This window comes from Sus scrofa, chromosome 14 (genome assembly GCF_054392235.1).
Source record: "Sus scrofa isolate SSC_HxYL_T2T_F1_AM1 chromosome 14, Sscrofa_HxYL_maternal_Yorkshire_Landrace_v2.0, whole genome shotgun sequence".
Classification (NCBI taxonomy): domain Eukaryota; kingdom Metazoa; phylum Chordata; class Mammalia; order Artiodactyla; family Suidae; genus Sus; species Sus scrofa.
In genome coordinates, this window is record NC_139396.1 from 80,299,536 (window position 1) to 80,311,641 (window position 12,106).

At 45.7% G+C, this 12,106-nt stretch overlaps 1 protein-coding gene across 3 annotated transcripts in view; it reads left to right on the forward strand.

Moving 5' to 3' along the window:
* Positions 1-12,106, forward strand: part of LOC146396811 (signal induced proliferation associated 1 like 2) — a 114,969-nt gene that overhangs the window by 15,790 nt on the left and 87,073 nt on the right. For all 3 annotated transcript variants that reach the window (XR_014827838.1, XM_084996838.1, XM_021073828.2), the window contains exons 2-3: positions 6,346-6,479; positions 8,667-8,855. Coding sequence is in view for 2 of the 3 variants with exons in the window: in XM_084996838.1 (XP_084852964.1) it covers positions 6,346-6,479; positions 8,667-8,855 (323 nt within the window). In the remaining variant the exon portion in view is untranslated. The remainder of the gene's footprint in view (positions 1-6,345; positions 6,480-8,666; positions 8,856-12,106) is intronic.

The following is a 12,106-nucleotide window of genomic DNA, read 5'->3' on the forward strand; positions in this document are numbered from 1 at the left end:
TAAATGAGTTTAGGACTGCTAGTTAAATGTGGCAATATGAACACACATACTACCTCTCCCCCTTCCAAACATCACTAAAAAATGATAGTGAAGAAATACAAAAGGTCATATAGCCACAAGGGAACAGAGGACCAGGAAGAACCACGTGGATACGCCAGTAACGCCTGTGGAAGAGCAGGATGGTTCTGCAAGTGAGAGGGCATCACTCCCACCTAACACTGGTGGACAGGCCATCAGAGGCTAGTGAGTCCACGGCACAGAGCAGTACCTCTGAAGGAGGCTGGTGGGGTGAGCTGTGGTGGAGTGGCCACCAATAGCGGTCTGGGCTGCTTCTGAGCTGCTGCTTAAGTCTCAGCTGTAGCCACTGCCCCACCCAGGCTCTGCCTTGGGACTGGGCCACCTCTGTTCCATGGCCGAGTTTTCTCCCCAGTGCTGGCTGTCCCACATCCATCAAAAAAAAAAAAAAAAAAAAAGAAAAAAAAATTAGAACTAATAAATGTAATCAGCAAAGTTTCAGGACTCAAGATTAATATACAAGAGATAAGGTGCTTGTCTATACACTAATGATGAAGTAGCAGAACGACAGAGTAAAACACAACAGTCCCATTTAAAATTGCATTTAGGAGTTCCTGTCATGGCCCAGTGGAATCGAATTCGACTAGGAACCATGAGGTTGCAGGTTCAATCCCTAGCCTCGCTCAGTGGGTTATGGATCTGGCATTGCCGTGAGCTGTGGTATAGGTTGCAGATGTAACTTGGATCCCATGTTGCTGTGACTGTGGTATAGGCCGGCAGCTACAGCTCTGACTCAACCCCTGGCCTGGGAACCTCCATATGCTGCAGATGTGGCCCAGGAAAGACCAAAAGACAAAAAATAAAAAAATAAAATTGCATCTAAATGAATGAAAGACCTAGGAATAAATTTAATCAAGGAGGTAAAACTATAAAACTATAAAATGCTGATGAAGGAAATTGAAGATGCTATAAAGAATTGGAAAGGTATCCCATGCTCTTGGATTGGAAGAATATTATAGTCATATTACCCAAAACAATCTACAGATCTACTGCAGTCTGTATCAGAATATCCATAATAGTTTTCATAGAACAAAGCAAATAATCTTAAAATTCCAATGGATCCACCCAAAAACGCCAAGTTGCCAAAACAATCTTTGAGGGAAAAAAAAAAAAAAAAAAAAAAAAAAAAAAAACAGACTTCAGACTATACTACAAAGCTACAGTCATCAAAACAGTATGGCATTGGCACAAGAATAGACACATAGATCAATGGAATATAATAGAGAGCCCAGAAATAAACCTGCACATTTATGGTCAATTAATTCATGGAAAAGGAGATACAGTGGAGAAGACAATCTCTTCAATACATGGTGCTTGGAAAACTGGACATACAAGAGTGAGATTAGAACATTTCCTCACACCATTTGCAAAAAAAATCTCAAAATGGATTAAAGACCTAAATCTTGTAGACCATAAGTCTTGTAGAAGAGAACATAGGCAGAACACTCTTTGACATAAATTGTAGCAATATTTTTTTGGATATGTCTCCCAAGGCAAAAGAAATAAAAGCAAATATAATCAAATAGAACCTAATTAAACCTAAGCTTTTGCATAGTAAAGGAAACCATTGATAAAATGAAAAGACATTCTACCCAGTGGAAGAAAATATCTGTGAATGATGTGACCAACAAGGGGTTAATCATGAAAACATAAACAGCTCATAAAACTCAATATCAAGAACCACACGACCCAATCCAAAAAAATAGGCAGAAGACGTGACTAGAGATTTTTCCATAGAAGATATGCAGATGGCCAACATGCACATGAAAAGATGCTCAATAACACTAATTATTAGAAAAATAGAAATTACAACAACAATGATAGACTACCTCACACCAGTCAGAATGGCTATCATCTAAAAGTTCATGGATAACACATGTTGGCGAGGATGTGGAGAAAGGGGAACCCTAGTACACTGCTGGTGGGAATGTACATGGGTACAACCACCATGGCAAACAGTATGGAGGTTCCTCAAAAAACTAAAAATAGAACTACCGTATGATCCAGCAATCCCACTCTTGGGTAAATAAGCAGAAAAAACAAAAACACTCATTAGAAAAGATAAACACACGTCAGTGGTCATAGCATACTGTTTACAGTAGCCAAATAACAGAAGCAGCACAAATACCCATCAATAGACGAATGGACAAGAAATTGGTATATATACACTGGAATGTTGCTAAGCAATAAAAAAGAATGAAATTCTGCCATTTGCAGCAACGCGGTTGTACCTAGAGATTATGATGCTCAGTGAAATAAGCCAGAGGAAGAGAAGTAATGTATGAGGTATATGAAATCTAAAAAACTAAAACAAATGAATGTGCATAGTGAAACAGAAACAGACTCACAGGTTTGGAAAGCAGACTGTTAGTAACCAGAGGGAAGGTAAAGGTAGGGGATTAAAAGATACAAACTATTTTATATGAAGGAAATAAGCACAAGGATATATTGTACAGCACAGGGAATTATAGCCATTATCTTGTAATGACTTTTAATGGAGTAAGAGCTATAAAAATACTGAATCACTATGCTGTATACCTGAAACTGATTTACAATTGTTAATCAGACAGCTATATTAAAAAAAATAACATTTGAAGGATTTAGCCTCATCTGGAGAGGGGGTGGATATTCCCAGTGGCAATGATGATTGCGCTGAGTCATTTATTTATTTATTTATTTATTTATTTATTTTTTGCATCAAGTCTTGAACAATGAGTAAGAATGTCAAGTAAAGGAAAGTGGAAGAGGTTCCAGGCAGAGGGAGCAAACACATATGAGTTAGGAGATTTATTTATGACATGGAGAAGAGCCTGGAGAGAGATTGCGATGCCAGCATTGAGGATTCTAAAGAAGAAGATGGTTTGATGGGTGGAAGGATGGGTAGAAGGCTAGACTTTGAAAGAGGTTCGTCTGAAGACAGAGTCAGTATCAGAAAGGATGGCCATGCGTAGATGATGGAGCCTTGGGAAACATGCATGTCCATGCATGGAGGGGCCAGAGGAGACCCAGGGAGAAAGAGCTGGGAAGTGGTTCACTCTAGGGGACATCACAGAGGTCTAGGAAGTGGAAGGTCCCACCCCGAAGGGAGGGGCCAGCAGCGTGAACTTGGCGGGCAGGTTGGCGAAGGCAGAGTCTGGAAGGTAGATGGAGGGTTTGGCACAAGATGCCCTGGAAGTCTTGAGTGGAGCATTGGCCAGTGTGAGCTGGGTTGAGGAGGAGTTGAGAAAATGGGAAGAGAGAGAGTGATTACTGAAGGAATAGGTGTTCTCACTGAAGGCAGGTGGAATGAAACTACTGGCATGAATGGTGAGTGAAATGGCCCTGACTTGTATCTGTGCCAGAGACCCATCCGCTTGTAAGGACCACCAGCTCTCCCTCTCGTTGACCTTCTGTTTCCTCCCAGTTTAAACCTTTCATGCATGTAAAATACATGCATGAAAATTCACCCTTCTTTTAAGTGTACGGTTCTGAGTTTTGACAAATGAATGTGGTGTGTAACTGCTACCACAATCAAGATGTCGCATTGCTCCATCACCCCAGAAAACTCCCCTATGTGCCCCTGGAGTCAACCCCTGCCCTGCTGCCTCTGCTCTGTCTTCTGTCCTATAGCACCCACATCAAGGGTTTCATTTGTCAGGCATTACAATTAATGGTTTAATTCACTTAATCTCGGCTCTCAGTTTTATCCTAACAAGGGATTTCATTTATTTGTTCACTCTTTCTTTCTAAAATAGTTTGAAAGAAACTGTTTTTTTGTTTTGTTTTGTTTTTCTTTCTTGGCTACACCTGCAGCATGCAGAAGTTCCCAGGCCAGAGATCTAATCCACACCACAGCAGTGACAATGCTGGATCCTTAACCGCTAGGCTGCCAGGAAACTCCAGTTTGAAGCTAATTTGTTCATGTCATGTGTTTCATCGGATGCCTAGTAGTGAACTAATTTGAGCATTTTTGCGATTAACTTCTTGAAGTGGTTTTGTTTTGTTTTGTTTTTTCCCCAATGGCCACACTCGAGGCACATGGAAGTTCCCAGGCCAGGATTAAACTGGAGCCACAGCTGTGACTTATCTATGGCAATGCCAGATCCTTAACCCAGTGCACTAGGCAGGGGATCGACCCTCTGCAGCAACCCATGAGCTGCTGCAGTCAGGTCCTTAACCCACTGCACCACAGCAGAAGCTCCTGAGATGGATTCTTAATGCATCAGGCTTATGAAACATAACTCATCAGGGTAAATAACTCACTTTTTTCAACATATGTTTAATTTCACTGGAATTATGCATGTTTATAACAGTTCACCAGACTGTTATCAGTATATAATTTATAAGGACAAGTTATCCAGGAAAAACAAAGGCTCATTTCCTCCTGTTGTTTAAGTCAAGCACTAAGTCACTAATTCACCTTTCAGTCCCTAGAATAGTTGATCTGCTGCTTCTAGCCCAGGCTGGCTCAAAAGGGAAATCATGTCAATATTTATCCCATTTGGTCGCAAGACGTTCGAAGTAAATGATCTTCCTTTTAAGATGTAGCCTGTATTCATCAGTGGCTTTGGATCATGTTTGCTCTGAGTGCTCTAAGTGCCATTTTTCTTTGTTGAGCTTAACCTACTTTCTACTTTCTGAATAACATTTCTTATTCCTTCAGAAATTATTGTGGCAGAAAATATTAGCATGACCCAAAGCCTTTGGGATACCTGTGGTTTTATTTCCAGCTTATAAACATTTGATATATTATGTTTCTTTTTAACTGAAAACTGTAATTCAGAAAGGTTGGCCAAAACCACTAAGCTGACATGAGAAAGGGATAAAAATGGTTTTTCATGTGTGGTGAAAAGTCTCTTCTATGAGAGCACCCCTTGGAGAAACGGACCTGGGAACAGCTCATTAAGAAATAAACGAATAACGCCTCGAGGTTTACATGCACCACTTTGCTCTGCATGGATTAGTAGTGTGAAGGGGTTTCCGAAATTGAGGAGCATCATGAATCAGCATGAGGGTATCAACAGCTCTCTATTTTGTATGACTCAGGGCACACCTCAGTGTTAAGTTTGGGTCCTTTCAGAAGATGACACTTAAAATGTTTGGCTGCAATAGAACATTTTTATTTCTTTTAGCAGAATCACTCACAAATCCAGAAGGGACTCTCGCAAAGTGGTGAGCCTCCCGTCATGGGTGGTGTTCAAATGAGACTATATGCTTCCTGGGTGGGGACTTTTTCTGTATTGTGACCTCTACTGCTGAAACAGTACCTGGCATGTTATCATTCAGTTAGCTTCAGGATTGGGGGCTTTTTCTGGATTGTGACCCCTCCTGAGATGGTGCCTGGCACACAACTGTTGAGTGTGTGAATATGAAACAGATGACCCTCTGTCAGGAAGAATGACCTCGGGGTCCTGTGTTGGATGGACAGGAGGACCGCAAAGTCCTTTCCTACTGTGCGAGGGGGTGGGTGTTTAGACCCCACCGGGACCAGTGACTTATGTGAAAGAGACGATTAGCTGATAACCTGGTAAACTAAGTTATGGTATTTGTAGATAGAGTTTGGACTCAGCAGCTTAATGACCTTTTCAGCATTTTCAGTTGTCTGCTCAATTTTGCTTTAGACTATCAGGTGCTTTTTTCATCACCAAGATGAATTTGGCCAGTCTGAGTGGCTTGCTCACCTCTGCTGCCCTCAGTCAGAGAAGGTACACTTCCCAGCTGAAGGAAAACCACTCAGTCATGGTTCTCCTGGTAACAGGTTTTTCCTTCTTTCTTTTTTTTTTTTTTTTAATGGCCACACCTATGGTATATGGAAGTTACAGAACTGAGGACCGAATTGTAGCTGCAGCTGCAGCCACAGCCACAGCCACACTGGATCCTTAACCCACTGAACGAGGCCAGGAATCGAATTCAAATCCTCACAGAGACAACATCAGGTCCTTAACCTGCTGATCCACAAGGGAACTCCCAGGTTTTGCCTTTAACGATTTCCAAGATACCAACACACTCTGTCTGGTGATGCTATTCACATGACAGAAGACTCTCACCTTTGGGGCTCCGGCTGCTCCTGAGCTAGTGGGAGGCAGAAGGGAGGAGGAGGTGAGAGGAAATGAGATGGAAAAGTCCATCTGATCGGGAGGCAAAAAAAATTGATCTGTGATTCCACACACAGGGATTCGTGTGCCAGAGCCATGGGGTGTATCTTCAGGGGCAGGACACACAAGCTGAAAGGTCCCCATCCTGTGTTCGGTCCCTTTCTTCTCACGCTGCTGCTGCTGTCTTCCATTGTAGAGCACCAGAACTACTTTGGAATTGACGAGAACCTTGGCCCTGTGGCAGTCAGCATCCGGAGGGAGAAGGTGGAAGACCCCAAGGAGAAAGAAGGGTCCCAGTTCAACTACCGGGTGGCTTTCAGGACGAGTGAGGTAAGGGACGCCCGTGTCTGTCAGGCTGGGGCTCAGGTGGTTTCCCCTTAGGGGTGGCGTTTATTGTCATTGTTGATTCCAGCAGCTGAAATGACTGAAAGGACTTAATATTTTGTTCCCAATAAAAAAATTCTAAAACCTGTGATGGATGTTAGGTGGCGGTGATTTTACTGTCACCTTATGTGATGGAATAGACACACTGATCAGAGGGGCTTTCCGGTCTGAGAGAGAGGGCAAACGTGAACTATATGATTCATGTCAGTTTAAAAATGACTTTACAGGAGTTCCTGTTGTGGCTCAGTGGTTAACGAATCCGACTAGGAACCATGAGGTTGCGGGTTCCATCCCTGCCCTTGCTTAGTGGGTTAACGATCCGGCGTTGCCGTGAACTGTGGTGTAGGTCACAGACGTGGCTCGGATCCCGTGTTGCTATGGCTGTGGTGTAGGCTGGCAGCTACAGCTCCGATTCGACTCCTAGCCTGGGAACCTCCATTTGCCTTGGGAGCAGCCCAAGAAATGGCAAAAAGGCAAAAAAAAAAATGACTTCACAGAGTTCCCGTTGTGGCTCAGCCACATTACATGACTAGTACCCTTGAGGATTCAGGTTTGATCCCTGGCCTCGCTCAGTGGGTCAAGGATCCAGCGTTGCCGTGAGCTGTGGTGTAGGCTGCAGATACGGCTTGGATCTTGTGTTGCTGTGGCCCTGGTGTAGGCCGGCAGCTGTAGCTCTCATGCGACCCCTAGCCCAGGAACCTCCATATGCCCCGGGTGCAGCCCTATCAAGAAATAAATAAATAAATATGACTTTAGAATCAAATGCAGAAAATCCAGCAGTCACAAGTGGTGGGATGCGTGGAGCTAGGCGGGTGGGGACGCAGATATATATGAAGCACTGGGTCTGGCCTGCACCCTATGCTTCGTTCTCTTGACCACTGTGATTAGACAGGCATGCGTCAGGCACATATTCCAGAACGTGTATTTTCCCTGACTCCTCCCTGATTAGACAGGTGACAGAGAGCCTCTTGCTGGTCCCGCCCTCACGTGTTTTAAGTTGCAGACCTGCACCGTCCAATTCAGGAGCCATTAAATCTACATTTAATGTAGCTATTTAAGGTCACCGAATCAAATAAAAAATGCCATTCCTCAGTCATATCTATCACAGGTCAAAGGCTCGACAACCCCATGGGGTTTGTGGTTCCCGGATCCGCCCGCGCAGAAGCGAGCATCCTCATCACTGCAGAAGGCTCCGTGTGACACCAAGCCGCGCAGCTCGGGGCAAGATTAGAACCAGGCCTCTAGACAGGCAGTGTTTGGCTTCCGCACTCCGCCCCTTAGGTCTGGGATTAGGTTAGGTGTGCCGGGAGAGGAACCCACATTTGAGGAAATGTGTCCCAAGTCGGGAGGCAGAATCTGGGGGGTTGGCTTCTCAGCCCTGAATCACCTGGTCACTGGATGGCCCCCCCTCTGCATCAGGAAGTGTCAGCAATGGAAAGTTAAAAAGAAGAAGAGAAAGAATGGAAGACAAGAAGATAAGGTTGAGAAAAAGAGCAAAGGGAGAAAGAAAAAGGAAGGCTGGAGGAGGTGGTCGTGGCCCTAGATCCGGCTCCTCCTCCGTGTCCTTCCTGTGTTGGTCAGTGTCCTCGTGGCCCACGTCCTGCTTGGCCTCCCTCCTCCTGCTTTGGGCGCATCTAGTTAGGTCAGCCCTGCCTGGCTTGTTCCGGATCCCTGTCCCCTTCTGTGGTTGAAAGGCTGTTTGAGTGTTGAATTTGTTTCTTCAGATTGAGAACTTTATCCTCGTTTGTCCCACTCAGAAAAGCCTTCGCTTTCCTCCTCTCTCTCTTTTTAATTTTTATTTTGGCCATGGTGTGCAGCAGCTTGAAGTGGGATCTCAGTTCCCAGACCAGGAATTGAACCCTGGCCACTGCAGTGAAAGCACCAAATCCTAATCCCTAGACCACCAGGGAACTCCCATCTTCCTCCTTTTTTTAAAGCAATTAAAAAGTTATGCTTTAGGAGTTTCCTGGTGGCTCAGTAGGTTAAGGATCTGGCGCTGTCACTGAAGTGGCTGGGATTGCTTGCTGTTGCGTGGGTTTGAGCCCTGGTGGGGGAAATTCCAGCCAAAAGTTCTATGCTTTAAAGAGGTAACCAGGAATCCATATTAACCGATGGTTTATTTTGCCCCTGCAGCTGACAACACTGAGAGGAGCGATTTTGGAAGATGCCATACCCTCTACTGCCAGGCATGGGACTGCACGGGGACTTCCCCTCAAGGAGGTTCTGGAATACGTCATTCCGGAGCTGAGTGTCCAGTGCCTGAGGCAGGCCTCCAGCTCACCGAAGGTCTCAGAGCAGCTGCTTAAGCTCGATGAGCAAGGGGTGTGTATCACTGAAGACCTGTGTGTGTGTGTGTGTGTGTGTGAGACTTTGTGTCCATGTTTCTGAATGTTTTGGAGATTTCCCCCATCTTTCAAGATCATATATCTTTAATACCTTAAAGCATTTTCTTTCCAGTTTTTTCCTGACTATGCCTTTATACTAGTTAAAGTATAATGCACCTCCTGGCGAGTTGTGACTTGTTGGTTTTTGTTTGGTTGGTTGGTTGGTTGGTTGGGATTTCTTTTTTTTTTTTTTTTATCCCACAGCACTTGAGGCATACAGAAGTTCCTGGGCTAGGAGTCAAACCAGAGCTACAATAGTGGCAATGCCAGCTCCTTAACCGCTAGGCCACCAGGGAACTCCATTATTTGCATTTTTTTTTTTTTAATACCAAGGTTGTGGTGGGCAGGAGCATATCTGATTCATGACTATTAGAGGTCACTGGTGTATGTCCTCAGGTTTTAAAAACTCACTTGGGGCCTTTCCCTGAACTGACATTTATTCTTGTCTACTCTGCCCAAAGCATTGTGCTAACAGACGGAAGTGAGGAGCATGCGTTAGGAGGACTGAAGCTAAGACCTGGCCCCTATCCTTGGTGACATTAAGACTAAGATTGCAGAGGTCTTTGCAAGGCAGAGGGTGGTGCCGGTTCTGGGAGAGGTCAGAGTGCAGTGTGCGTTCTGGAAGAAAAAGAAATAACCTCTGGCCGATCTGAAGGAGGTAGCATTGTAACCAACCGGGCCTCGAGACAGAAGTCGAATTCCAACAAGGAGAGAGGAGAGGAGTAGTCGGCTCGTCTTAGAACGAGGACAAGTTTCCCTACAAGAAAAGGGTACACAGAGGGAGGCTGGGAGTTCAAAAACAACAGTAGAGCATGTTGAGGTTTGAGCATATAAGTGGATGCTCGGTGCTTACACTTGCTGCAGGAGGCAGGAAGAGACAGCAGTGAGAAATGCCTTTTCCTGCATGCAGTGTTTCATCCTGTTATTGTTTTTGGTGGAATCACAGCCATTGTAGCAAACAGGCTGCTGTGGTTCACACTCGGTCACTGGGCACATTCTCTCCTATGTTCCATGTGGTGGCCTCCTCACCTGGCAAACTGGTCAAAGAGGCCGAGCTTGGGAGTGCCCAGACGGCTTTATTCAGGGCCTCCTCCTCAAAGAGGTGGGTGTGAGAGGGGAAGGTCTCCCTCCGGGATGGCCAGGTGGCCTGGCACAAGCTGCAGGTGTGGCTGGGGGCTGGGGGGCACCAGAAGAGGGGGCAGGACAGTGTTGGTATGTGGCAGGGCTCAGAGATGCATGCACGTCAGGGGGCAGGGGGTGGGCAGACGTGGCCATTGGGCTCCTGCACCTGCCAATCCCCTGGTGTTCCCAGTGGATACTCCAGAAGGCCAAGGCCAAGTAGAGGAGGAGCAGACATCCTCTCCTCACAGCGAGAAAGAGAGGTCAGACTACCATCTGGAGGTCATGTTAGAGGATTAATCCAGATTCTGTCCGTCACCAAGGTCATCCACACTGTGGTGATAATTGCCAGTCCGAAGGGTTTCCTGAAGTCCTTCCAGATCCAGGAGTGTCCTCTGAGCCAGACAGTTAGTGTTTACAGTGAAATAATAGGAGGCCTTTTTATCATACCGCTCTGTTGTCTTAAAGAGGGTGGCCAGTAAGTGCGGTGTCTCATTTATTGGCGGGTGGAGTTGATCTGAGAGTGACTCCTCAGTCTCTGGGAGAATGGAAATGGTTTTGCCCTTGACCCTCCTGAAGAACCACGTCAGTACACCTCATAGTACTGGGAGCGCCAAAGTTTACGCCCAGCATCATATAGCCCTGCACCCAGGGCGTGGACCCTCATCTCCAGTGTGTGGTTGGGGCTGTCCACCACCCTCCCCCAAGGGAGCCAGCACCGTAGGGAGCTCACCTGGTCAGACTGTATGAACAGGTCACGTCTCCTCGGATTCCTCCCATCCCCCACAGCATTGGTCAAGGTGGAGCTTGCAGTGGGAACTACGCATGGGGGCTGGTTCCTGCTCAGCTCTGAGCTTCCCCTGGGGGCAGTAAGGGATTTCCTGCGGTCTGCTAAGAGGACCTAAGCAAGTGGCTCCCAAGCTTTCCCGGATTGGATTTGTCACAGGGAACCAGTGGCTCCCTAGCTTTCCTGGATTGGATGTTGTCACAGGGAACGAGACCGCTCTTATCACTTCACTGCTCGGGGGAAGTGAGTACCATTTGGCCTTACTTTACAGAGATAGTCAGCTGGGAGTTCCGATCAAAGGCAGGCTCTGTCTCACAGCTCGGTAATAACAGGGAGCAGTGTTATGGATTGATGCCTTTAGGGAATTGGCGATGTCAGATAATCCGTCAGCCTTTGAGGCTCAGATTGCTGCTAGTGAGATTAAGTGCCCTGATTTCCTGAGTGAGAAGTAGTTCCTCTTGAAGGAAACGAAGGAAGCTGTAAGGGGGATCCCATTTCTCCCAGCCTTGGGAGCTGGTAGCTCCCAGAATGATGTAGGATTGACAGGGAAATTGAGTTCTAGCAGGAACTCCTTAGTTGCTATTAAAATTCTTTATGGGCTGTTGTACGTTTAGCGGATGTTTTCAAGATAGTAAAAAATGTACAAATGACGGTAATTGTTCAGCCAAAGTGACTTTTATGGAAAGGAAAACATTATTTTATCCATATACGTATATCACAATTTCCAACGGGATTCTTTCCTAACCAGACCTTAGTTTGATTTGTTTTTTCATTACAATCTTTTCTATTTCCATGAATGTTCAAATAACAATAACAAAAAAAAGCATTAGGAACCAGAGCGGGAAAACTTTTTAAAACGGGGTTGTTTGTTGTGTTTTTGTCCCTTTTTTTTTTTTTTTTGGGTCTTTTTAGGGCCTCACCCACGGCATATGGAGCTTCTCAGTCCAGGGATCCCATCAGAGCTGCAGCTGCCGGCCTATATGCCACAGCCACAGCCACAGTGATGCATGATCCGAGCCGCATCTGCAACCTACACCACAGCTCATGACAACTCCAGATCCTTAACCCACTGAGCCAGGCTAGGGATCAAACCTGCAACCTCAAGGTTCCTAGTCGGATTCGTTTCCACTGCGCCATGACGAGACCTCTGTGTTTTCTGCTTTGTTTTTGTTTTGTTTTTGCTTTTTAGGGCCACACTCACAGCATATGGAGGTTCCCAGGCTTAGGGGTGAATCAGAGCTGCAGCTGCCAGCCTACAGCACAGGCACAGCAACATCAGATCC